We start from the raw sequence: 26,640 nt of genomic DNA, 5'->3' as shown, positions 1-26,640 counted from the left end.
CCATTTGGTTGAGGTTACTTAGCTCGAAAATTGACTATGAATTGATAGGCGGGTGATGTCTCGAGGGGGAAGCGTCCAGGAAGGGAAAAGGTACGGTTGGGAATAAGTCGGAGGGTAATGCCGGGGTCGGGTGGTTGAGGGAAGAGAGTAGTGAGTGCGAGGGGTAGGGGCAGAGACAGGGAGGGGCAGGGGCAGGGGCAGGCGGGGACCAGTGTCTAGAAGGGGAAGTGTTCAGGAGGCGAAAAGGTCCAGTAGGGAATAAGTCGGAGGGTATTGTCGGGGTCGGGTGGTGGAGGGAAGAGAGTAGTGAGTGCGAGGGGCAGGGGCAGAGACAGGGAGGGGCAGGGGTAGGCAGGGGCAGGGGCAGGCGGGTGGCAGTCTAGAAGGGGAAGCGTCCAAGAAGGGAAAAGGTCCAGTAGGGAATAAGTCGGAGGGTATTGTCGGGGCCGGGTGGAGGAGGGAGGGAGTAATGAGTGCGAGGGGCAGGGCAGAATCAGGAAGGGGGGGAGGATGGAGGTGTTGCGGCAAGGACTGACTGATACACACACTCCGCCCACATAAGAAAAGAACCAAACCGCATTACGTCTTCGCTACATGTACACGACGCACTCTTTATGGTACAAGACAGGGCGAGGCCTATTGAGGGGCGGTACGTTCACATGAATAATGATATAAAGTGAGAGATATACATTCACGTATGTACAGTTATGTGCAGGAATGATCATAAGTGTGCTACGGGGGGGTGGGAGAGAGGGGGGCAGGGGACAGGAGCCGTGCCTCGGGAAGCGGATGGGGGGGGGGGGGGGGCACAGCGGCGGTAGTAAGGGTTAAACTACGTGTCTTGAGAAGCGTGTGTACTGCGGGAGGTACCGAGGAGGCTGTGTCCGTGCGCCGGGGAGTGTGTGCCTGGGCCTGGCGGGTGGCGTCGGCGGCGAGGCTCCAATCACCGCCAGGCAGCGCCTCGACTTATTAGAGACGGCTTATCTCACCCTTAAATAATTACTGTTTTAAACACGCCGAGGTGCCGGGCAGAGGAGGATCAGCACTACATAGTAACCGTTTTCAACCCTTCTATTACTCCATTTCGAAATTTCCTCCTCGTTCCCGATCCCATAGTGCTTAATAATCTCTTTAGTTTCGCTTCCCGTAGCACCAACTTCCTCCTCCTCGTGTGTCTCCCCAACTCAGGTTACAGTTTTCAGTCCCTATTTTACTCCGTGTCTAAGGTAGTCTACGCGTGCTGCTCCCACAGTACTGTATTTCTTACTCTAATTCCACTTTCCGTAGCACCAACTTCCTCCTCGTGTGTTTTCCCAAGCCAGACGCTCCCAGCACACCCATAGCATTGAGCAGAATCTCTCGTAATGAAAAAGTAATCAGTATTTAATTTTTTTTTCTGTGGTACAGTTTACTTTTACGAATATTACGTCATCGATTGACCCACTCAATATTCACTTTAACATTGAAACTATAAATTGGTTCATGAAAGAGAATCAATTGATAGCATATTGACGTCACCACCGGCAGCTTCTGATGTCAGAGTTGCGCAGAATCGGAGGGAGAAAAAATACTCTTCTATTGAAAAGAAAAATCTTTGGACGCGTTATCTGGCCCGTCAGTTCCCAGGCCTCGCCGCGAGGGACCGCCGCCGCCACTCCCCGCCGGCAGCACACGCTCGGGACTTTTTCTCTAACCTTCATTGATCATGCATCCCAGATCTGGAGCAACGACTCCCGGGAAGCATGTCTGCTATTGAGTGGCCAGATGAAGACTTATAGTCACGTGTCAGTCTCACCTGGCGTCGGTCTGGCCTCATCGTAACGGGGAGGCAGCGGCGCGGGCACAATAAAGAGGCGGCGTGGCTTTCCTGCTGCTCCAGGTGGCTCTCGCGTCACGGCGTTTACTGTTTAAGGATTCCCATTTCTCTGAAGCCAGCGGACCCTCCAAGCGTCCCGGTGTTCTTTTCAAGTATTGCAAGCCTCACATCTTGGCGTCCGGCATGCTCTCTCACTGAGCTCCACCGACGAGACGATCAGCGGCGGCAGTCTATTACAGAACGATGCGCCTCTCGCCCCGCCTCGACACACTCACCTGCCAGGACATGCACACACTGTTGTGGGCCCGTGGAGGCGCGCGTGCATGCACACACACACACACACACACACACACACACGTATATGAGAGCGTCTATCACCGTCAAGCAGCACACCGAGGCCAGGGGACAGGCGTGCGGGGGAGGTGGCCGCGGGGCACGTCACGCCCCACAAGATTGGCTCCTGACTTTCATCGGAGCGTCATTGACACTCCTCTTAGCTATGGCTGAGGCTCTTCCATTGGTCTCTTAGTGCCAAATAATACAAAAACTATCCCATTCTAAGAAAAGGAGATATCGTCCTAAGATGAATGTCTCTACAGATGAAAATGTCATGAATGGCGGCTGGCCCAAAAGGCGACAGCTCGTAGCAAGCACTAGGCAGGCCTCGCCCCACGGCTTGCCTCACCCCTTGCTTCCTCCCTTCCTCCTAAGCTGGGTCAGATGCGTCATGCAACGGCCTCGGCGCGGGAAGCTGAAGGTTGCGCTAGGGCTCGTCTGGTGTGGCTGCTCCTCCCGGCCGTCACAACGCTGCCTGAGCTTCTTCCCTCCGCCGCCCGAGACTAGGGCCGCTGGCGTCCTATAGGGAAGGGGCGCACCAGTAGGAAGGAGGCCAGGCTCAGGATGGCCCAGGTGGTCGGTAGTTGGCATCCTGCGGGGAGAAGGTACGACGTGAGGACGAATGCAAGGACGTAAAGCGAAGTAACGTATCCAATTGATGAAGGGAAACATTTAGTTCAACATAGAATTATAACCTTAGGAAATCTTCTGCCACATTCAGCACCATCAAACTGATCAGCAGAAGGCTTTTCAGCAAGATTTCCACTAGATTGCACCATCTTTCCAATGCCTACAGAGCAAACAATGTGTTACAAGCGGAGCATTATCTAGGCAATGACGGGTAAAAATCTACTGACACAACCAGCCACGTTTACATACAAAGCAGCGGCTCCCATGATGGACAATGTGAGCACCCCAGATTAATTTATTTTTTCCGTAGAATATATATATTCTATATCACTATGTTAGTCATATGTTAGAAGGATGAGTAATGAGCAGGCTACTCATTCTCAATATCATGAGTTTTTTTTCCCTCGCAGCCACTGACTACCTTTATTACATAGTTTCCGTTAATTCTTGATTAGTTACAAAATGAAGGAACGTGAAGGAAACCACGTCAGGAACGAATAATTGGAAAGCTAAGGTAAATGAGTGTTCATTTGGATGAACTTTGACAACATGAATGAATGCTGTCGCCCTCCCGCCAGCGCCAACAGACAGCGGCCAGCCAGGCGCTTCCACGGCCAGGCGCGCGTCGTTCTCAAGGAGGAGGAGGCCTGCGTGCTCTTATAAATTATTTATATGTTCACTTATGTCTCATTTTATCTATAACCTGGTTACTTTATCATATTCAGGAGGCTTGTCTGTATTGGGTGAAATTGTTTATATTAGTATTAATTCAATAATTCTTGAAAATGTCAATGATGTATAATAAAACAATTCGGAGCTGTCCTTTCACTTATACTTGTCATACTTTCTCTATTTTTTTGTATTACTGATTTTTGGCAACCATATATGAGTTCCACAATCACTGCCGAGTCTAATGGTGTTAACCATAAATGTCTGGGTTGAGTTAAAACAAATAATGGAGAAACATGCAACACAAGAGTATGTGTGATTGGCAGGCAACTTCCTTGAGAGTGAAAGAGAATTCTAGCCAATCAGGAGAGGCCTGACAAACACTGTCGAAGGGCCATAGGAATACTTCATTTAAACAGCCTATATATAGTATCTTCCGTTCTCTGAGTCTGTGGCGGCGGGAATGAGGATATGAAAAACAAAATATCCGAAAAATGTCTTGCCGTTTATCGCATATTTTATCAATTTTTAATTCTTATTCTCGTAGTCACTGTTCAGATTCAGAACTAAGATCGCAAACACCGTCTGCAAAAACCTTTGTTAGTGATAGCGTGTGTAATTCGACCGTAAAGATGTGCTACTAATCTGAAAATCCTGTGATGCAAGGTCAGTAGCATAGTAAAGCGTTGGATCCCCTACGATCGGGCTCGGCTGACGTAACGAAGGCAATCGAACTCCCATCGAGACACGGTAATTCCCGGGTCATAACGAAGCTGTAGTGTGTCTAGACGACTGGACTCGCCCCATCAGCGAACACTGAGGGGCGTTAACGAAAACTAGAACTCGCTCGAATCTCCTGCAGCCCGGGCGACGAGGCGCACGAACGGCGGTTTGAGGAGACACTTAGTCTATCTTTTTAATTTCTCCTGTTTTAATGAAGCGTTGTAATGTTACACTACACCGCGGCTGCCATATCCTGCTGTTATCAGTTATTTTAGTATACTGAAAATAGATTTTATGGTTCCTTACACTCCTATCGCATTAGGTAAAGTCAAAACTGATATTGCTTTGAAATATGAGGGTGGTCAGTACCTGCGGAGGCATACTGGTGGTTGAAGGCGGCGCTGGAGGCGGGATCCAGATAGATCTCCTTGGTGGCGGTGGTGGTGTGGCCGCCGACGATGGCGTGGCACGCCACGTGGGCCACGCCCTTGATGAAGTGTGCCGGGGGGTCCCAACTGAGCCTGGTGGTGGAGGTGACGCGGCCACGCTGGTCCTCGAAGTCTTTGAACCGATGCACATGTTCGTTGACCTGAGCAGAGAGAGTCGAATATATAAATGTTAGAATTATAGGTATACAACACAGTGACACCGACACACTTGCTCGTTTTCCTGACCAGCGTGACATATCATTATAATTCTTGGCCTACATGTAATAATGCTTTTCCAAAATACTATAACGTATTAATTTGGAAAGTATTACAAAACAGCTTTGTTAGTGAAAATTATTACAATGTATAAGTAATAGTTAAAATGCATAATCATAATGCTCCCTATACGTTGCATCATTTCCCTGCAGCTACACGTTGTCTTAGCGCTAGTTTCCCTGAGACAGACAGACGGACAGACTCTACATAGGCCTCGGTTGCGGCGGGAGTGGTCGGCAGCGAGGGAGCTCACCAGCTGCCCGTTGATCTCCCAGTCGAAGCGCGCTCGGGGCTTGGAGTTGGTCGCCGTGCAGTTGAGGTTGACTCGCTCCCCGATGTGGAACACTGGCGGCTCGAGGAAGGGCCGCGTGTGGATTTCCACCAGCTTGGGGGTCACTGGCCACGAGGGAAGAGAGAGACAATAACACTACCATACGAATAATTCACGCCAAAACAAGACAATTCAATGTATGCTGTAAGATGTTCGTTGTAACACAAAAGTTGCATCCCTACGTATAGTGCGTGCATGCCATGACTCCCTCAGGCGCCAGCACTGCACTCACCCACGACGTTCATCGCCTTGGTCTCCACGGCCGTGCGGAAGGAAGGTCCCTCGCCCATCACCTCGCACTTGAAGATGCCGGACGTTTCCTCAGAGACGTTCTTGAGCACCACGGACTTCTCGGTTGACTCGTCCACCTGTTGGAGGGACGCGCGCGGAGAGAGTCTCACAATGCATGTATAATGTTGCTTTGCTGTGCCCGAAGAAGGCTACTTACAATGCTTGCAAGGTACTTTGTCGCGCCTCAGAAGAGTGGTTACTTACGTCGGTATTACAAGACACATTCGCTTCTCTCATCACCTATTTCTAGAGGTCAAAGAGGGGGTCAGTCGTGTTGTAATGATTGTCTCTTCAGGTTCACGGTACAGAAGAAGGGTCACACTACCACCAGGATCAAAAACTACTCCTGTAAATGCCCATAACTCCTACGAAAGCCTTGTCAAATATGTGTTGCTGGAGGAGGAAATGTCTTAAAATACGACCCTAAGTTAGCGTTAGCGTCATATTCTGAAACATTTCGACGCCCAAACACATATATATGACTAGGCTTTCGTAGGAGTTTGGATAATTTTCAGCTGCAGTTTAATGACCTTAGTGGTAATTTAACCTTTCTTCTGTACCTTGAACCTTAAAATACGGATCCCCTTTTCGGTCTTTGGAAATAGTTAATGTGAGAGGCGGAATCGTCTGAGAATGGCGCCCTAAGAGTACTTTCACGTGTTCAGCAAAATAGCATATAAACAAAACAGTGACGAAAGGCGAACCTACGTTGATTATGCCTCAGGAAAACCTCATGTTACGGTTTACAGTCCACACTAATATATGATTCAAGGAGGAAGGAGGAAGTGGAGGAGGAGAAGAAGGAGGAGGGGGAAGAGAAGGAGGAGGAGGAAGAAGAGGAGGCGCTGCAGGTTGAGTTAGGAGAGACTGGGGAGAAGGCAGACGAAATGTATGTATGTATGTGTGTGTGTGTGTGTGTGTGTGTGTGTGTGTGTGTGTGTGTGTGTGTGTGTGTGTGTATTTGTATGTATGCATGTACGTATATAAGCTTATGGATAGGCTGGGAGAAACTTGTGTTCCTTCTATTTTGTATTTTGTTTTTGTAAGTTGTTCAGAGTATATAGGCGTAGTTATGCGCCGGGTATATGGTGTGTGTGTGTGTGTGTGTGTGTGTGTGTGTGTGTGTGTGTGTGTACATATGTGGTCAGGTGTATCTGGACAGGTGTTGCAGGGTGATGTGCTAAGGGGGTGTGGCAGGGGGTTGTGGTAGGGTGACAGGGTAGGGTGGAGGGGTGAAGGCGGGGAGTTGAATAGGGGGGTTGTTAGGACAGTGGGTAAGGGTGACGTCGGGGGTAGGTGGGTGGCAGAGGGCAATGGGTCATGGCGGTGGGGGATATAGGGTGACAGGGTGGAGTGGAGTGAAGGCTTGGAGTCGGGATGAAGGGGGTGGTAGGGTGAGGGGTGGTGAGGGAGGTGACTATCTGCCCCCTCCCCCCCCCCCTCCCTTTACCACTGTGATATCCGTGCTCCAGGCGGCCTCGTTCAGCGTCCTTTCTGCCTCTCAGATTAGTCAATGTATAATTAATGCCGCTGAAGCTCCCGAGCTATAAAGGAACGGAAAAAAAGCTATATATGTGAATGGCTCCCTGAATGAAGACCAATTACCGAATGTGCTTCACTGTTTTCCAGCGGCACACAGTCATGGTCCCGCCTCTTTGATAGGGGAGAATAGTGACACAAGCTTTTTTATATCGTGTACAATAGAGTAACATTTATTAGTACAGGAAGTGGAGTCATCAGCACACTTTTTACCTCCTCTTTGATTATACAGAACGGAGAGCAACGTCTGTTTTTATCTTTTATACGCATTAGAGTAACATTTATTTCTCCGGATTATGTAGTCATGGTCATACTTTGGTAACAGCCTTCCTTCGTCTGTCTTCCCTCCTGCCTACGACTTGCACTTTTTAAAGAGGAGAGTATCAAGACACCTCTCCAACCTGTACTGACCTCACTTTTGACCTCTTGTTCTTTTTTCTTTTACTGGAGCAACGTTTAGCGGGCTTTTATGTTACTGTTTTTATTATTTTTTTCCTTGAGCTGTAAAAACAACAACACTCGCCGCTATCATTTTTTACAGTATAGGAGGCAGCTCAAGGGCAGCATTAAAAAAAACCAGTCCGCTGGCGCTGCTCCTGTAAATAGTTTTTAGAGTAATCGAAAAAAAGGCTTAACATCGGATGGAGAGGTGTCTTGATACCCCCTCGTCAAGGCGTTTGAGTTGTAGGTAGGAGAACAGTGAGTAACCAGCGTCTTTCCGCGTTCACGTCGCAGAGGCCTTGTCAGACTATCACCAGACTAAAAAGCCTACCCATGGAAATACCAATACAGCCTGTGTGTGATGGAGAGGTGTCTTGATACCCCCTCATAAAAGCGTTTGAGTCGTACGCAGGAGAACAGTGAGTAACCAGCGTCTTTCCGCGTTCATGGTACAGAAGCCTTGTCAAACTATCACCAGACTCAAAAAAACTACACATGGAAACACCAACACAACCTCTACCAAAGCCTTATGAAATGTGTGTGCTCGGGCGCCGAATTGTTTGAGATTGCTCGTCTGGGTTCGTCTCACCTTGACCTGTATGCCGCTGAAGGTGTAGGCGTGCTTGGGGTCGTGTGAGGTGGTGCCCTTATAGGTGTAGAACTGGTCCTTGCCGCGCCACCAGCTGACGGTGTAGAGGCGGTGGTTCTTGCCGACGAGGTGGAAGGAGCAGGTCAGTGTCACGTCCTCCCCATCCCGCGGCGACTCCGGTACCACCAGCTCCACGATCTCCACCGTCTTGTCGCTGTAGCCACGCACACCTGCACGCACACGCAACGAAGGCTGTCACTAAGGTGTGTGTGTGTGTGTGTGTGTGTGTGTGTGTGTTATCCATCCATATAGTCATCCATCCACATATCCACACACACACACACACACACACACACACACACACACACACACACACACACAGGTACACACACACAAGGGCAGACAGGTGTGTTTTCTTCCTCTGCCGCCTCCGTCACGCCAAATATAAACGTTGGTTCGCTCGCTGGAAATCGCTGGAAATGTCATCACAAATAACTTCAATATGAATATTTTTTTTCGCCCCTGAGCATAATTTGCCTCTAAATATGTATACAGGTAATCGGATAAACTCAATTGGGGTAAATTTTTAATTGGGTATTAATCCGTGAAAACGTGGTGGGAGTAATTGGCTTGATAGTGGACGGCCGGGGGGCGCCGCACTTCAACTTTTTAGCACTTTCCCGCCAGCACAGGATTTTTTTACTGTCCCTGGTCGCTTGCGTACGTACGTATCAAATTACAGTGGTGTATAATATAGGTTTTTCGTCCCCTTTCGGCATATATATTTTAGCTTAGTGTTCTGTGCAATCGTTAGGCCGTAACATAGCGCCTCACCAGCCGTTCTCTTCGCTAAGTGTCACGCCGTGGAATATTGCTTCACTGGCTCACAGGCTGCCCAGGCTCGCCACGTCTGCCTCCCGTGGGTCAGAACTGGCCTTTAGAGACTGCCTAACCACCCACCGCCGCGTCTCTGCGCCCTGACCTTTTTATGCATCAAGCTCCCCGCGTCACGCACCTTGCAGGCCCGGCACGCGCCCTGTGCCCTGCATCGTGGCGCTGTGGTGCCGCCGCGGCGCCACGAGCTGCGCCTACGGTCACGGCGGCTGACTCAGAGAAAAGGAGAACCATACCTTGTCAAGGGCTGGTGTCATTTTTTCTCTCTCTCTCTCTCTCTCTCTCTCTCTCTCTCTCTCTCTCTCTCTCTCTCTCTCTCTCTCTCTCTCTCTCTCTCTCTCTCTCTCTCTCTCTCTCTCTCTCTCTCTCTCTCTCTCTCTCTCTCTCTCTCTCTCTCTCTCTCTCTCTCTCTCTCTCTCATATACGGTATATATATATATATATATATATATATATATATATATGCAACCCAAGTTTTTCCCTTCCCCGTGGCGGCGGTGGGATTGAGGCGCCGCGTCCACCATCACCGTAAAGCACCGCCATTACAGTGATGCGGCAAACTTTACTCCTGCAAGAAAATCTGCGTGCATAATGTTTTCTCTGATACGCTCAAGAAAGCTTCGCGGCGCCGCTCTGAGCTAAGTTATTCCAAGCCTCTCCTCGCGCCCTGCTCCCTGCTGTCCCGCGTGTCCTCGGTGCCCCGGGCTGGCGGCGGGACAGGGACCGCCAGAGACACTCACCGAGACCACTCCTCACCGCCCTGCCAGAGCCCAGGCACGAACACCCTGCTCTGCGTCCTCTCCCGCTGCCAGGGAGCCTCGCCGCTGCACTTGTACTACACGCCACGAAACGCCAATATCTCTCATGTCTTTTTCTGGTTGTCTCCTTCTTTAGCCCCTCCTCCTCCTCCTCCTCCTTTTCCTCCTCCTCCTCTTCCACCTCCTCCTTCACCTCCTCCTCCTCCTCCTTTTCCTCCTCCTCCTTTTCCTCCTCCTCCTCTTCCACCTCCTCCTTCACCTCCTCCTCCGCCTCCTCCTTTGCTTGCTCCGCCTCCCGCAAGTCGGTAATCACACCAGCTCAGAGCATCAAAGGCGTCTCACGTGGTTCTCTCCTTGAGTCGGTTGGCCATGAAATGAAACTTATTCCTTGCTGCTTTTCGTCCTTGGAGGGGCGGCCACGGCCCCTGGCCCGGAAAATGTTGGGAGGATGTGGCCTGATTGCCTCTTGGACTGGTGTGCCGGGTGCATGCCGCGACGGCTGACCTTGTATGTTTGGCTAGGGTGAAGGGCGTGACGGGCTGGCGCGGCGGCCTGTGTGTTTGTTAAGATTGGGGGCAGAAGAGGTTGTTGATGCTGGACTTGCTTTCGTATACATGGGACCTACAAAGCTATTCTCAACACTGTAGATAAGATAATAAATGATAGGAATAGAAAAATCTGAGTAAAAACGCAAGAAAAAAAATGTTAAAGATCCGTATAACTGCAGCAAATAATCCTTAAATTAAGCATTCACTTTTCAGCCTTGCTCACGCTCATGTGCATGCAAAAGGTCTACTCAGAGTAAATGAGAACGTTGTGTGTGTATTTTTCTCTCAGTGTGGCCTCGTAGGGGATAAACAGACGAAGATATTGAGCAGCTCGCACCGGGTAGCCTCACGCGGTGACGCAGACCATTGCCTCGTGTCCTCAGCCAGATGGATCAATTAACGGCGCCCGTAAGAGGACCCAGAGGGTGAGTGAGGCACGCGAGGACACTTCTGACCATAATCTGGGCTCCGGCAAGAAATGAGAAACCAACTCAAGCAGCAAAAGTGAGCAAGCGATCAGCTATTAATAAGTATTCCACGACCCCTTCCAGAGCGACCCTCCGTGTAGTTAGCTGAGCCTTACGCTTTTGCCTCATCTCGCTCAGCTGAGTCAGAGGCTAGACAGGAAACGAGTAAATGGATCAAGAAGCAAGAGTGTTGAGCTGAGAAAGTATGAATTATATTATCAGTAAAGGACCCACGCTGAGCACTAGTGCGGCGGAAAACCGGCCTGTCACCGCTGCCTCTCCACTGCCTCCTCCCGCCCGCCTGTACCCACTACTGAGTTGCCCTAAGTAAAGAAACGATGTTAACCGTGCCCTCTGGCGTGATATGATTAGGCGTGAGGAGCGTGGCGCAACGCAAACACAAGCAAGCGGTGCGTAGACCCGCGGCCGGCACACGCGGGATGTAAGGCCGAGGCAAGACTGTCCTCAAAGAGTCGGTCGAGGCTCTCGATGTGGTGAGCAGCGCGGCTCAAAGCTGCTCACTCGTCGTGGCCCGAGTCGCAGCTAAATTAATTAAAATATATAATGGTGTAAGATCTGAATTTTTTAAGCTGATTTTTTTATTAATTTGTTTATTTATTCAATTATTCATATATATATATATATATATATATATATATATATATATATATATATATATATATATATATATATATATATATATATATATATATATATATATATATATTTATATATATATATATATATATATATATATATATATATATATATATACGTATATATTTATAAACACACACACACACACACACACACACACACACACACAGTTACTACTTAACTTCAAATGATTATTGAATATCTTACACTATTTAATATTTTATACAATTCCCGCTGCTTGTTAATTGATAGATTATTACTAAAGTTCACATTTATTTACTGGTCTACTTAATGACGTGTTGAATTCACTGGTATGACCACACAGGGCTGAGGCGCCCCGACACACAGAGTTTAGCGCCGAAAGTTTGGAGATGAATCTTTAGAGAGAAGTTGACAAGGTGTGTGTGTGTGTGTGTGTGTGTGTGTGTGTGTGTGTGTGTGTGTGTGTGTGTGTGTGTGTGTGTGTTCATGCCTCACCTGTGCTGAGGAGGAGCGCGGCGGCCAGGTGGAGCAGCAGCTGAGTGGACATGCTTGGCCCGCGCCTGAAACAAGACCAAAGAAACATATTATTATTATTGTTAATATTATTATTATTATTATTATTATTATTATTATTATTATTATTATTATTATTATTATTATTATTATTATTATTATTATTATTATTATTATTATTATTTTTGTTGTTGTTGTTGTTGGTGGTGTTGTTGTTGTCGTTGTTGGTGTTTCTATCTCAACTGCAGACACAATAATAAGATACAACGATGATAATGAGAAAAAAAAGTATCACCACCGCCACTACTACTTCTACTACTACTACTACTACTACTACCACTACTACTACTACTACTACTACTACCACTACCACTACTACTACTACTACTACTACTACTACTATAACGCAGCCACAGCATCACTTAACAGCCTTCATCTCGCCACAGACTCACAATACAGACAGAACCAATCACTCAGCAGAGCATCTCATGGGCTGGTCTTTAAGTCAGTGCCGCTCGTTCGGAATATAGGTCAGCGGGTCAGCGGAGGTCAGCCCTAAAGTCCCCAAGAATCAAAGCCTTTTACTTGGTGGGTGTGATGAAAGGGTTTTAGGTTACTCCTCCTCCTCCTCCTCCTCCTCCTCCTCCTCCTCCTCCTCTCCCTCCCCGTCCTCCCCGCCACCATCCATTTAGTCGTAACCTTATTATCGGCGCTGCAACGAGGAAAGTGCGACGACTGTGTGTGTGTGTGTGTGTGTGTGTGTGTGTGTGTGTGTGTGTGTGTGTCGACTTTGACAGACAGACAGGCAGACATACAGACATACAGAGACAGAATGACAGATATACAGACAGGCAGAAATACATACATACATACATACATACATACATATAGACAGACAGACAGACAGAAATAAAGAAATAGCAAGGGCAGGAGGGGAAAGGGAAGGGTATAGGCGATGTCGTGTGACACGGATAGAAAGAGAAATCAACGGCAGTATAATGCAACGTACGACTCTTCTATGCTTTCTCTTTAGGTCTTAAGCACAGAGGAGGGAGGAGGAAGGAGTAGCAAAGGACAGGAGGGAGAAGGGAAGGGAAGTGGATTGAATGAGAAAAACATTAGGAGTATAACACAACTTGCGACTCTTCTGTGCTTTCTCTTTGGGTCTGAAGCACAAAGGAAGGAGGAAGAGGAAGGGGAAAAACAGGTATCAACGGGGTCGCGTGTTTGTGTGGCGATGGAATAATTGCGCTTTGATGACGGAAACTCCTCGACTCTATAGTACGCCAGACATCTGATGCTGACGTAGCAAATTTGTTGTTGTTTCCGCGGCGCGCAAATTGAATTCCTGACACCATCGTCGCCGCCCTTGTAACCTTAAGTTGCGTGGCGCGTTTGACCTTCCTTCGGCGGAGAGAAAGGCGGGACAAGGCAAGGCGTCGTGTTAGAAGGGAGAGAGATTGAGGCGGTGGGGGCGAGAGCAGGACGGGAAGAGGCTCGAGAAGGAGGCAGAGAAGCGACAGCGAGTCAAGCAAGGCAAGGCGTCGTGTTAGTAGGGAGAGAGATTGAGGCGGGGCGGGTAAGGGGTCAAGGAGGAGGAGGAGGTGGAGGAGGAGGCGGCAGAGAGGCGACATCGAGGCAAGCAAGGGGGTGCAACACTCGTCACGAAGGATCAAAGAAGAATCAAAGCGAGGAGGATTTACGAAGACTGATGGGATTAGGAAGGGTGAGGGTAAACTAGAGGGAAGAAAAGCCCGGTAATAAAGGTTCGAAGCGTGTAAATGAAAGGGAGAAAAAAATCGCAAGGAGATGAAAGAGACATATAAATGTGAAGTGAGACGTGAGCGAGAGGGGAGGAAGAGTAGAGGACGTGATGAAGGGGAACTATTGAGCGAGGAAGGCGGGAAGGAAGGGAGGCGAAGAGCCGCGGGTCAGGGAAGCAGGATGGATGGCCCCGGCGGACAGAAGGAAAAGAGCGGAGTGGCAGCAGAGGGTGAAGGGAGAGAAGCGAGGGAGAGAAAGAAAGGCGAAGCTACACCATGGAACGAATGACGCTGACGGACGGAAGGCAAAAGTCGTGACTGCGGGAGTTTCACGCTTCGCTGGGCTGTTGGTTCCATTTCAGGAGACACTCGCTAATTTGGTTCTGATGCATGTCGTTGGGCGCGAGTTGAGGTGTTTATTATTATTGTTATTTATTATTTTTATTATTGTTATTATTATTATTATTATTATTATTATTATTATTATTATTATTATTATTATTATTATTATTTTTTTTTTTTTACAGCTTAGGAGACAGTTCAAGGGCGTAAAGAAAAATATATATATATATAAAAAAGCCCGCTACTCACTGCTCCTGAATAGAGGTCAAAGGATTATTATTATTTAACTTTCGGTCTGTCTGCCTCCTCTGACCAACATAAGGAACGAGGGGAATTAACTTAAAGAAATCGGATAACAACACTACCTCTACATCGTTATTATGGGCAGTATTTTCCATCGTTGGCGCATGTGGAGTTTTCCCCTTAATTGACAGGAGCAGCGCGGCGCTCACTCGTTTAACCATGTATTTATAGGCATTTTTTTCCTTTGTCCACTTAGGCCGGATTAGTACGGGAAGCTTGCTGGCGCGCTGCAGATTAACTTTGGCCTGATTGAAAAATTAATGGATTTGCCAAAACTCTAACATGTGTTGCTTTTTCTCTTCATTCCCAACCGAGGGACACACCGCTGCCTGCCGCTCCTCGGTGGGGGGTAGGGAGCGGCCAGTCCCCTAGTGTAAGCAGCTCAGCCCCTCGCCAGCATCCCCCGTGACCATGCCCCCGTCTCTCGGGCCCCGGCCTGGCCAGCGGCGAAAAGGGAATGCCAAGCAGTAGGAGGAAAGCCAGGTAAGTGGAGTCTGCATCATGTATACACAAACACAAGGTACAGAGGGAGAGAATCAGTAACCCACTTTTAGTTCCATACTTTTCGACGCTTTGGGCTCTACAAATATCTCACAAGGCCACAAAGGAGATGAATCAGTTTCTCATGAGTGTTTTTTACATTGTTTTTCACATGTATACACAAACACAAGGTACAGAGGGAGAGAATCAGCAACCCACATTTAGTTCCATACTTTTCGACGCTTTGGGCTCTACAAATATCTCACGAGGCCACAAAGGAGATGAATCAGTTTCTCATGAGTTTTTTCACATTCACGGTGCAAAAGTCTTGTTAAACTATCACTACGCTCTTAAATTTATTGACCTTTCTTTCGGCCACCTCTTTCGATTCTTTTTTGGGAGCAGCGAGTAGCGGGCTTTTTTTATTATTGTTTTCTTTTTTTGTGTGCCCTTGAGCTGTCTCCTTTGTTGTAAAAAAAAAAAAAAAAACTACCCATGACAATACTAACACAGCCTTACCGAACGTGGATGTGTAAGCCAAGAAATGTTTAAGAATATTGGCCTTAGACACAGGATGCGATGTGATGCAGAGGTCACGAAATGGGGAAAGGTTCGTATTTCATAGTTCCACAAGGGAGATAGGGAAGGATGGAAGGGAATAGAAAGGAATCAAATTTAAGCATTTCTCTCTCTCTCTCTCTCTCTCTCTCTCTCTCTCTCTCTCTCTCTCTCTCTCTCTCTCTCTCTCTCTCTCTCTCTCTCTCTCTCTCTCTCTCTCTCTCTCTCTCTCTCTCTCTCTCTCTTACACACACACACACACACACACACACACACACACTCTACCCTGGCGATCATATCCCATTAACACGCGAGCCTTCAATTTTCCATGCTTGTTATTATTTGCATATGTTTTTTGCAGCCAATGACGTGCAAGGGAAGTGTTTACCCGGAGCGGCAGAACGTAATGCCTTAATGGGGAATTGGTTCGTGGAGGAGGAGGAGGAGGAGGAGGAGGAGGAGGAGTAGAAGGGGAACACCATCTAAACGAGAAATTAGCGTTTGCCGAGTCTGGAGGAAGAGGAAAATGCTTCGCAACTGCCGCCACTAACACCGGGACAAAGCTGACGGTTCTGAGAGACTGACTGACTCACTCTTGCACGTAAAGGGAAGGGAGGAAGGGAAGGCACTGCTAAGAAACTATTGCCCATTTTCTTAAATGTATCGGGCTCCCATTACAACTGTTTCCCAAGGCTACAGAAAAGATTTAACGGGTTTTCGCGGGTGTTTTTCCCCGACAAGTTGCAGAAGTCGCTAAACTACTCAAACTTTCTTAGCAGCTTCTTTCATGCCTTCTATCAGACGAAATTACATGTATTTGGTTTGTCTTAACGAATATATATAACTGAATCAACGTCATCTTCGCTTCCTCATCTTCATTACTATATATTTGACTTTGGATTAATTTCATCTGACTCACTCATTGTATGTAAGGGAAGGGAGGAAGGAAATGCTTTGTGAATATCCTATTGCCCAAATTCATAAATGTATCGGGCTCCCATTACGACTTTTCCAATGCTACAGAGAAGATTACCGGGTCTTCATAGGTGTTTTTCCTCGTTCAAGATGCAGAAGACGCGTAAAACCATCACTATGATCACAAAACAGTCCATGGTAAATCCAGTAGCTTCTACGAGAGGCTTTTCAAACAGGCGAACTGAGGCGTCATCCTCGTTACTCTAAGCTGACTTTGGATTAGTTTAGCTTCTCTGTTTTTTTAATTTTTCCTCTCCCACGACTGCAACTCCCACTTGAGAGAGAAATGAAGCAATTTGATATATAGTGTGGTGACAGTTTCGTTATTTCATTGGACTTTTGACGCGATCTTGCTTATTCTTCCTCTCTGATTACAAGAACTGTGGGAGTAACGGTGGTTCACAGAAGGCTTGTAGCAGGGAACGGTGCCTGGGTGACTGATACTGTCGAAACTGACCTCGAGGAAAAAGGCGAAGGAGTGGAGGGACAGGCTTAGCTTTGTTTGTTCTTTCTTTTTGACTACTAGAACTGTGGGTGTAACGGAGGTTCATTGAAGGGCTGCAGCAGGGAACGGGGCCTGGCTCACTGATACTGTTCGAAACTTATCTCAAGGGAATGGCGAAGGAGTGGAGGGACAGGCTTAGTCTCGCTTGTTGTTTTTGATTACCAGAGCTGTGAGTATAACTGTTGTTCATTGGTGGCCTGTAGGAAGGAACGGGGCCTGGCTGACTGATATATTGTCGAAACTGACCTCAAGGAGAAAGGCGAAGAAATGGAGGGACAGGCTTAACCCGGTAGTAGCGACGGGCCAAATTTGTGGCTTTACCGTGTAGCAGCGAGGGGCCAAATTTTTGTCATGATAAAGACCCCCAAAAATAGATGATGCATAAACTGATCACAAATGCGTTGATATATATTATGGAATGGTGTGTGTGAGTGATGATTTTTTTTTCATTAATCCGCTTAGAGGGGCCTTTGATTAAGAAACATGGGTTGGTATTGTCAGATGCCCCCACCCCTCACATCAACTATTTCCAAAGGCCAAAAAGGAGGTTAATCGAGTTCTAATGAGTGTTCTTTTAGGTTCACGGTACAGAAGAAGGCTCAGACTACCACCAGGGTCATAAAAGTACCCCTGGAAATGCCCTAAACTCCCACGAAAGACTAGTAAATTACGTGTTCTTGGGCGCAGAAATGTTTAAAAATATGGCTCATGATCCCCGCAGCTACCGGGTTAAACATAATAACGATGGAGAAAATTCATCAATTCGTCTCTCGTCAGGGCGTAAAGACTTCTGGGACGATGGCTGGTGAATTATACAGTGGTCAGATGCGGGTGTCCACGAGCCCCCTGCACTCTTACTGTTAATGGCGCGTGGGAGTGAGTGGCCGGCCCCCCAGAACCTTCACTTAATTTGTCTCCTCGCTAAAAACGGGAAAGAAGGAAAGGTCTTGGAAAGCAGAATGAAATGTATCACCATATCCTTATTCTATTCTTCGTCTTATTCTTCGTATTATAACTATCCTCCTTCTCTTCCCATTTCTTCTATTACTACTAGCCTGCTACTACTACTACTACTACTACTACTACTACTACTACTACTACTACTACTACTACTACAAACCTTCTCCTCCTTCTCCGTCATCCACCTCCTCTTGACCCCACGACCTCGTAATTATCTCGTATTTTCTGTTTTTTCGTCCAGGTTTTCCCGCGTGATCGTTAACAGTGATGATCCGGATAATTTCTGGCCACCTGCACCTGTGTGTGTGTGTGTGTGTGTGTGTGTGTGTGTGTGTGTGTGTGTGTGTGTGTGTGTGTGTGTTTGTGTGTGTTTTCTCATTTAGTAATAGTACGGTGCGCGTATATAAAAAAAAGGAATTTGAAATGAAATAATATGTGAAATTCAACGCAGGTGAAACACACACACACACACACACACACACACACACACACACACACACACACACACACACACACACACACACACACACACGATTTAAACACACAGAAAGGGATTTGAACCATGTGTCGTAGGAGAGAGAGAGAGAGAGAGAGAGAGAGAGAGAGAGAGAGAGAGAGAGAGAGAGAGAGAGAGAGAGAGAGTTATATATCTTGCCCAAGTTGAGTTCGAGCAAGATATAAATTGAAAGAAAACCTTTAATAACCCCTTTCAAGTTAATGAAAAGTGGAGGTGAGGAAGAAAAGAAGGAGGAGGAGGAGGAGGAGGAGGAGGAGGTGGAGGTGACCCTTAACATAACAGAAACATCTTCATTCCTTTACCTCGAACCTACTTCAGTGTGTGTGTGTGTGTGTGTGTGTGTGTGTGTGTGTGTGTGTGTGTGTGTGTGCTCGGCCTCTGACTCGATAAAGGCGTCTCGCAATAAAGCTTGGCACTGACTCGTGCGCTCTCCACATTCCTGCCTGGCGGTAACAAGACGCGGGAGGCTGAAGGGCCTTTGTCCGCCGCGCCGCGCCTCCCTTTACAAACTCTTAACTCGGCCCTGTTTAGCTGTGCGGGGGAGGAGCGTTGCGGGGCTGTGGGGGAGGGAGAGAAGGAGCATCCTGACCCAGAGGAGATGGGTGAAGGGGGTAGGAGAGGAGATAGGAACAGCGGGAAAGCCAGACCCAACACCCAGGGATAGAGAAGGTGATCGTAGAAAGTAAAGGAGGAATTAAGGGAGACACTCAGAGATATTAGGGTATAGGAGAGTAAAGGAGGAAGGGAAAAAATGAACAGCCAGGTTGATTGAACAGATAAGATAATTGTAGAGAGTAAAGGAGGAATGAAGGGAGACACTCAGAGAAGAAGGCGGGTATAGGGAGAACAGGATTATAGTATTGGAGAGTAAAGGAAGGAGGAAAGGAGAGAATGAACAGCCCGACACCGAGAGATAGCTAAGGTGGCTGTGGGGAGGGAAGGGAGGTGGGGGTAAGAGGAACGGGGAGACAGGGCAACCCGGCACCCAGATATTTAGTAGTCGGGTATAGGGCGTGAGGGAGAGGGAGGGAGAGGGAGAGAGAGAGAACAACCCGAAACCCTGAAATTTCGAAGGATGTTGCTTGGTGGGTGTTGAGTGTGGGAGAGAGGGGAGAGGTACAGCCCGACACCAACATCACCAGTTCGTCATCACCACCAGCCCCACAACCACCACCACTCTTAGTACGAGCACACCACCACCACCACCACCACCATTCCTATCCGTGTTCTGCTTTCGTTTAATCTTGCGGCCGGATGTTTAAGAGTACACACGAAGTCTGTTATTATAATCTCCGGCTGGTGATGTTATAGAGTTCTGATTGACCTTCATCTTATACTAGTGTAGGGGAGTTTAAGATCGTGAGAGACTGTTTACTATACCTCTATTAGGCTAACCTTTATCCACTTCTTGCGTCCATATCTCAGGAGTCACACAAATATTTACCTTGTTTTTAGTAAGTTCAGAAGAGCAGCCAGAATGAAAATATCGGTAGAGGACAGAAAGAGAGGCAGCATTGCGGTGTAGTTTAAGGGGTAGAAGACTGTCAATAAGAGGAGGGGGGTTGATGAGATGAAAAGCCGCTGATTCCACTCTGTTCAAAAGGGCTGTGTGTGTGTGTGTGTGTGTGTGTGTGTGTGTGTGTGTGTGTGTGTGTGTGTGTGTGTGTGTGTGTGTGTGTGTCTGTCTCTCTATCTGGGGTTCTGTTCGTTTTGTAGCATCTTCCACAGACTTCGCTATCAATTACTTATTTTCTTGGCCATTAGAGAAAGTTTATATGTCGCTCGAGCCTCCCCAACATGAGATGCATAATCCACACGGGGGCGGACCCTTGCATATGGACAGCATCTGGAAGGGGAAAAGAACTGGCGGAGACGACGTCGGTGTTACTTAACCCTTTATGAACGTTCTCCTCGCCCCATGTGGCCGCCGTTCTGAGGGTCATCCTTGCTCTCGCAGCCTTTCACTCGCCCCATAAATTTCCGATCCCTTATAACTCCTCATGAAGACCGCCATAAATTACACTTTCCACCGCCAAATCCCAGCCGCTCACCTCCCTCAATCCCTTCCACCCACAGGCCCTCATCCATCCCTCCTCCCTCCCTCTTCTACAATCCTTCCTCAGCCACTTTTCTTCCTCGCCGCCCCTACCCCGCCCTTCTCTTCGTCGTCCTTATCTCTCTTTCACTCCCCCTCCTCGACCACTCCCCTCCCCTGCCTCCTTTTCCTCCTCGAACTCATTCCTCTCTCACTCCTGCTTCCCACTCCCCATTCCCTGGTCCTACTTTTCCTTTTTGAACTTTTTCCCTTCTCTCTGACTCCCTCTGCTTGTTACTCCCCTCTCCTGTCTTCTTCTCCACCTCTCTCACTTCGTCTGCTCGTCACTCCCTTCCCTGTTGTGGGTGGGTCTCGTAACGTTGCAGCGACAAACGTTCGTAATAGCCGCAGAATGCACCGTCGGAGCGTTGGCTGACCAGGGAAACATGTAAATTGCGACGGCCTCCCCGATACTCTTTTGCCTGACTGCCGGAAAACACTAACAAAAAATTCCCGTCTGTCTGGCTATCTGTATTTTTTCTAGTTTCTTTTTGTGTGTCGATCCTGCTCATAGAATAGTTTCGTGGGAGCTTGCTTCGGGGTACCGTCGGGAGTGGAAGCGGCGAGTGAGTGAAGTGACGCTCCCTCTGACGTATTCTCGTTAGATAGAGAGAGAGAGAGAGAGAGAGAGAGAGAGAGAGAGAGAGAGAGAGAAGCATACTAGATATATATAGTACGCATCTAAAACAAAAACCCTCATTGCCATAGAATCCCACCGATCTTTCAATTCCTTCCTTCCCTCCATTCACTCGTTACTTCTTTCAAAGGCTACACAAACATACAGCAAAAACAACAACACAAACCCACGTAGTATTTAGGACACAACGTAAAGGGACTAAATACACCAGCCAGAGAAGGAAAAGAGTATGTGCTTGCGTGCATGTGTGTGGTTTGTGGTAGGAGAGGAAGAGGAGGAGGAGGAGGAGGAGGAGGATGTAGGGGGTAAAAACCGACAGAGCAAAGATAACAGGGCGAAAGGGTGGGTGACTAGGTGGCTGGGTGGCTGATTAGGTGACTGGGTGACTAATTGGATGGCTGACTGGATGGCTGGGTGCCTGACTTGGAGGCTGGTTGGTTAGGTGGCTGGGTTGGTAGGTGGCTCGGTGCGTCGTTGGGTGGGTGGAGAGCTGAGTGGCTGGCTGGGTGAGTAGGTGTGTAGGTGAGGCTGGGTGGGTGGAAAGCCAGCTGGCTGGGTGTGTGGGTCCGTGCATGCTGCGGAGGGCTACAGTCACGCACGTCCCAGCGGGTAACTAGCGGGGAAGAAGCACAGCACCACCACCGCCGTCCCACAAGCAGTATTAGCCGGCCAGCCGACATCAGAGGGGAAATACTGCGTTGGGAGGAAGGGAGAGACAGAGGGAGAGAGGAGGTGAGGGTGGTGGGGAGGAAGGGGAGGTTGGGATGGGGCTCGCGATGCTCTTCCCACAAAGTAAAAAAAGGGAAAAAATAGAGAAAGGAAAGGTTGGGTTCACTGTAATGTGTCGCGCGAGTCTCGTGTGTGTGTGTGTGTGTGTGTGTGTGTGTGTGTGTGTGTGTGTGTGTGTGTGTGTGTGTGTGTGTCTGTCTGTCTGTCTGTCTGTCTGTCTGTCTCTGTCTCTCTCTCTCTCTCTCTCTCTCTCTCTCTCTCTCTCTCTCTCTCTCTGCATGAGTCTCTTTTCTCATACTTGGATCACGTTCTTACCTCAGCGAGCTCCCATCCTTCGTGTGTGTGTGTGTGTGTGTGTGTGTGTGTGTGTGTGTGTGTGTGTGTGTGTGTGTGTGTGTGTGTGTGTGTGTGTGTGTGTGTGTGTTCTCTTGGGAATGGGCTGCGTTCTTTCTTTCCCTTCCTTCATTTCCTTCTTCTATTCTTTCCTCTTTCTTTTTTTTTCTTTTTTTTTTGCTTTCCTCGTTCCGTATTTTCTTTCTTTTTTATCCTTTGTAATCTTTCTTCCTTCCTTGCCTTATTCTTTCATTTTTTTTCTTTTTTTAATTTTCTTCTTGTATCAGGGCTTCTTCTTCTTCTTCTTCTTCTTCTTCTTCTTCTTCTTCTTCGTCTTCGTGTTCGTCTTCCTCCTCCGTTTCTTCTTGTTTTTGTTCTCTCTCTCTCTCTCTCTCTCTCTCTCTCTCTCTCTCTCTCTCTCTCTCTCTCTCTCTCTCTCTCTCTCTCTCTCTCTCTCTCTCTCTCTCTCTCTCTCTCTCTCTCTCTCTCTCTCAAACACTTTTTTTCGTTATTCCACACCCCATTTTGAGAGAGAGAGAGAGAGAGAGAGAATAATACTTCCTGATACACTGATGATTTGCTCTCTCGCTTTCATTCTTTATTTCTTACTCTCAATAATTTTCGCCCTCCCTCACTCCCTCCTTCTCCCCCGTCTCTCCCCTGCCCTCCCTCCTGCCCTCCTTCCCTCACTCCCTCCCTTTTATCTTTCCAGTGTGTGTGTGTGTGTGTGTGTGTGTGTGTGTGTGTGTGTGTGTGTTGTATTTTCCGTCACCCGCGGCACATCTGTCTCCCTGATCGGTAATCGCGCGGCCGTCCTTCCTTGTGTCAGAATATTTCTCTCTCCTGCATCTCCGGAAAACACAGCGGCGAACCCAACCGAACCACCTACCTACCTAACCATTCTCTCTCTCTCTCTCTCTCTCTCTCTCTCTCTCTCTCTCTCTCTCTCTCTCTCTCTCTCTCTCTCTCTCTCTCTCTCTCTCGCTAGGATGACGGGCATTTGTCTTTCCCCGCTTATCATTCTCGTGCTGGTAGATGTCCGCTCCTGTGTCCCTCATAAACACGTCCTTGCCGAATGTTGCCCGTATGTTTGTGTCAGGCCGGGCTGGGCGGGGCGGGAATGGGGGCGGAGAGTGAACAAGGGAGGGAGGGAAGCTAGGTTGGGGTGGGGTGGGGGAGGTGAAGGGAAGGGTGGGAAGCTCGTTTGAGAAAGGTAGGTTAGATATATTTATTGTATTATATATTCCACAATACGATATAATAAAACATGATAAAAATAACAACGAAATACTATTATCTAAGGAATATAGAAGCACTTGAAGATATTTTTTCATTTCTAAAAGTCTTGATTAGCCAGCTGGTGAGGTCACGGTCTCCTACCTTCTGATTGGCTGGTGGGAGATTTGAACCTGTCAGTGTGCCGGCGGCGGTGGTGGCAGTCGTGTCCATTATGGTCGTAGGTCTCGTAGTAGCGCTTAATTGGCCTTCAAACACGACCACAGTGCGCGTAATGTGTCGTGGAGGGAGAGAGGTGACGCGAGGATGATGTGGAGGGGCGAGACGACGGAGGTAGTGTGAAGACGAACGAAACAGTGAAGCGGGTGAGTGCTTGTTTCTCTCTCTCTCTCTCTCTCTTATTATCATCATCAATATCATTTGTATAGTCGCCATTATTTGATCCTTCTTTCTTTGAGTGGTTTAGGTAGTTCTCCATCACTTCATAATTAACGTTCAAGAATAACTTTTTATAGTCAATTATTATTTATTTATGTATTAATTTCCTCTCTGTGTAACAACAAACCACAATTACCTCGTTATAACAACTACATAACAACTGAACAAGCCAGGATTACCTCGTTGCCTCGCTTGCATTCACCGTGACCTTGAGAAGTTGGCGCGGGTGTCAGTTGTGTATTTTACCTTTTATTCCCTGGTGTAAAATGATCTAATAAGCCGCCTGTCGTACGGTCGTTTGCGTATCTTGTGTTTCCCTCGCCTCCCATAAAAGGTATTAGCTATATATCACAAGGGTCACGTGATGCTTATTTATCATCTTTGTATGTATGTAGACTGTGTGTGTGTGTGTGTGTGTGTGTGTGTGTGTGTGTGTGTGTGTTAGGCAGGTAAGCAGGCAGGTTCCCGCACCCCAAACCACACACACACACACACACACCGCCGACCGTCATTTTAGCGAGCTCCATCTCTCCTGTTTGAGCTCAATGCATCTTTTCTTTCCTCGCTTTTATTTCCGGGCGTCTACTGCTTATTTTTATTTTTCCTTCCGTGCATGTTCGTGTGTGTGTGTGTGTGTGTGTGTGTGTGTGTCCTTGCTTAACACACACACACACACACACACACACACACACACACACTTATTTTTCTTATCTCTGCTTTGCTTCCTGGTCATTCCTTTCATCCTTCTATTTTTCTTTCTTCCTTTCATTCCTTCTTCCACTCTTTCTTTCATTCTTCCTACTCTCTCTCTCTCTCTCTCCTCCACTTACATCGCTTCTTCATTAATTCCTTATCAGTTCCCGCCCTCCCTCCCCCTCTCCTTCCCTCCCCCTCTCTCCCTCTTTCCTCCTTCCCTCTCACCCACCCTTCTCCCTTTCTCTTCCTCATTTCCTCTGTCTTCCTCACCTCCATTCACCTTCCTCTTTGGCAATCTTATTCTTTAGTCTTTTTATTTCTTTTCTTATTTTGTGTTTTTTTCCTCGTTATTTTCCTTGTTTTTCCTTCCCTCTCTCCCTGCTTCCCTATCCCTTTCTGTGTCCTCCTTCCCCTTTCCCCTCCTCTTCTCTCTCTCTCTCTCTCTCTCTCTCTCTCTCTCTCTCTCTCTCTCTCTCTCTCTCTCTCTCTCTCTCTCTCTCTCTCTCTCTCTCTCTCTCTCTCTCTCTCTCTCTCTCTCTCTCTCTCTCTCTCTTACTTCTATTCAAGCCCTCTCCAGTTTCCTTCCTGCCTCTCCTTCCCTTTTTCCTTCCTCTTTTCTTCCTTCCTTATTCTCTTTCCCCTTTTTCCTCCCTCCTTGTCGTCCTCTCCCAATCTAACTCTTCCTTCCTTCTTTCCTTCTCTTTTTTCAATCTTTCACTGTAGCCCTTTCCTTCTCTCCATCCCTCCTTCATTCATCTCCCAGTACCGCTCTCTGTATACCTTCCCTCTCGCCTTCCTCTTCCAGTCTAACCCTATTTCTTCCCTCCTTTCCTTCCTTTCCTCTCCCTCCCCCAGCCTGACCATCTCCATCATTCTTCCCTCTCTCCCTCTCTCTCCCCGCCTCTCAATGCCCGGGTCGACGCCGTGGTGATAGCCTGCGATGCTTCCCTCCGCGCGTCGAGGCCCGGCGATCTAGGAGCTGTCCATATCTAGTGGATGTAATATAGTGGCGGTCCTGCGAGGCGCGCCACGCTGTATTACCGGCCGAGGCACCCCATCACGACACACTTGTCCACGTCTCGCCGCTGTCCCCGCCACCATCACCACCACTACCACTACCATCAGTACCTTTTACCACCACAACCACCACCACCACCACCTTACCATCACTACATTACGATTTACCTTACCGCCAACACCAACACCACCACAAACGCTACTGCCTTACCTCTAACTTACCACCACCTTACCACTAACTTACCACCACCACTACCTCACCCCGTCTGTTTGTCTGTGTGGGTTGAGTCCTGTTCCCTTCTTTCTTTCACCACCACAACCACCATCGCCACCACCACCACCACCACCAGCATCCCTCCCTCACATCTCTCACCTCACCCTTCATCCCAACCGTATTTCTTCTCTCTCTCCTCTTCTTCCTCGCCCACTACCATCAATCCACTACTACCTCCTCCTCCTCCTCCTCCTCCTCCTCCTCCTCCTCCCACCTCTCAAGCTGTCACTCTTATCATCTTCTCATATGCATTTTTTATCTTTTTTCATCGTCATCATTATTATCATTATTTCTCTCTCTCTCTCTCTCTCTCTCTCTCTCTCTCTCTCTCTCTCTCTCTCTCTCTCTCTCTCTCTCTCTCTCTCTCTCTCTCTCTCTCTCTCTCTCTCTCTCTCTCTCTCCCCCTTCTTCCCGCTCTTCGCCCTCCCCCCCACTCTACCCTCTTCTCCCTCCCCTCCCCCGGACTGGTCTCATTCAGGTACTGTGATGTAAAAATCTAATAATTCCTTTTTTTAACTTACCTTTTTAAAATTACATTATAAGTGTTCTCTTACAATAACGTGAGCCAAAAAAAGATAAAAAAGAAAACTTGCTTGTCTTGCCATGTGTTCTTATTGGGATACTACTACTACTACTACTACTACTACTACTACTACTACTACTACTGCTACTACTACTACTATTACTACAACTACTACTGATAATGTTTGAATGTCCAGAAATTCAACTAGACGTGACATGTTATCTACCTGTATGACCTGACTTACCTGTACTTTCCTCCCTTTCTCATCCCCTTAGAATGCATGTTAATCATTAATATACTCCCTTTCACACACACATTCACACACACACACACACACACACACACACACACACACACACACACACACACAC

At 47.8% G+C, this 26,640-nt stretch overlaps 1 protein-coding gene and 1 long non-coding RNA gene across 3 annotated transcripts in view; one reads left to right on the top strand and one right to left on the bottom strand.

The window, feature by feature from the left end:
* The window catches only part of LOC127003861 (uncharacterized), a 163,093-nt gene that overhangs the window by 1,368 nt on the left and 135,085 nt on the right, over nucleotides 1–26,640 (bottom strand). For both annotated transcript variants that reach the window (XM_050870956.1, XM_050870957.1), the window contains exons 4-9: nucleotides 11,871–11,935; nucleotides 8,070–8,299; nucleotides 5,442–5,577; nucleotides 5,132–5,274; nucleotides 4,544–4,763; nucleotides 1–2,744 (exon numbers count right to left, since the gene is read on the bottom strand). The exon at nucleotides 1–2,744 is cut by the window's left edge and continues 1,368 nt beyond it. In XM_050870956.1, coding sequence (XP_050726913.1) covers nucleotides 2,656–2,744; nucleotides 4,544–4,763; nucleotides 5,132–5,274; nucleotides 5,442–5,577; nucleotides 8,070–8,299; nucleotides 11,871–11,922 — 870 coding nt within the window. In that variant the 5' untranslated portion in view covers nucleotides 11,923–11,935 and the 3' untranslated portion in view covers nucleotides 1–2,655. The remainder of the gene's footprint in view (nucleotides 2,745–4,543; nucleotides 4,764–5,131; nucleotides 5,275–5,441; nucleotides 5,578–8,069; nucleotides 8,300–11,870; nucleotides 11,936–26,640) is intronic.
* Nucleotides 22,854–26,640, top strand: part of LOC127003863 (uncharacterized) — a 110,469-nt gene continuing 106,682 nt past the window's right edge. Inside the window, exon 1 of the long non-coding RNA XR_007757449.1 lies at nucleotides 22,854–23,686. This is a non-coding gene — a long non-coding RNA (uncharacterized LOC127003863). The remainder of the gene's footprint in view (nucleotides 23,687–26,640) is intronic.

Source organism: Eriocheir sinensis, chromosome 26 (assembly GCF_024679095.1).
Source record: "Eriocheir sinensis breed Jianghai 21 chromosome 26, ASM2467909v1, whole genome shotgun sequence".
Classification (NCBI taxonomy): Eukaryota; Metazoa; Arthropoda; class Malacostraca; order Decapoda; family Varunidae; genus Eriocheir; species Eriocheir sinensis.
Note: the sequence above shows the minus strand (reverse complement) of the source record. Positions and strands in the feature narration are given on the sequence as shown.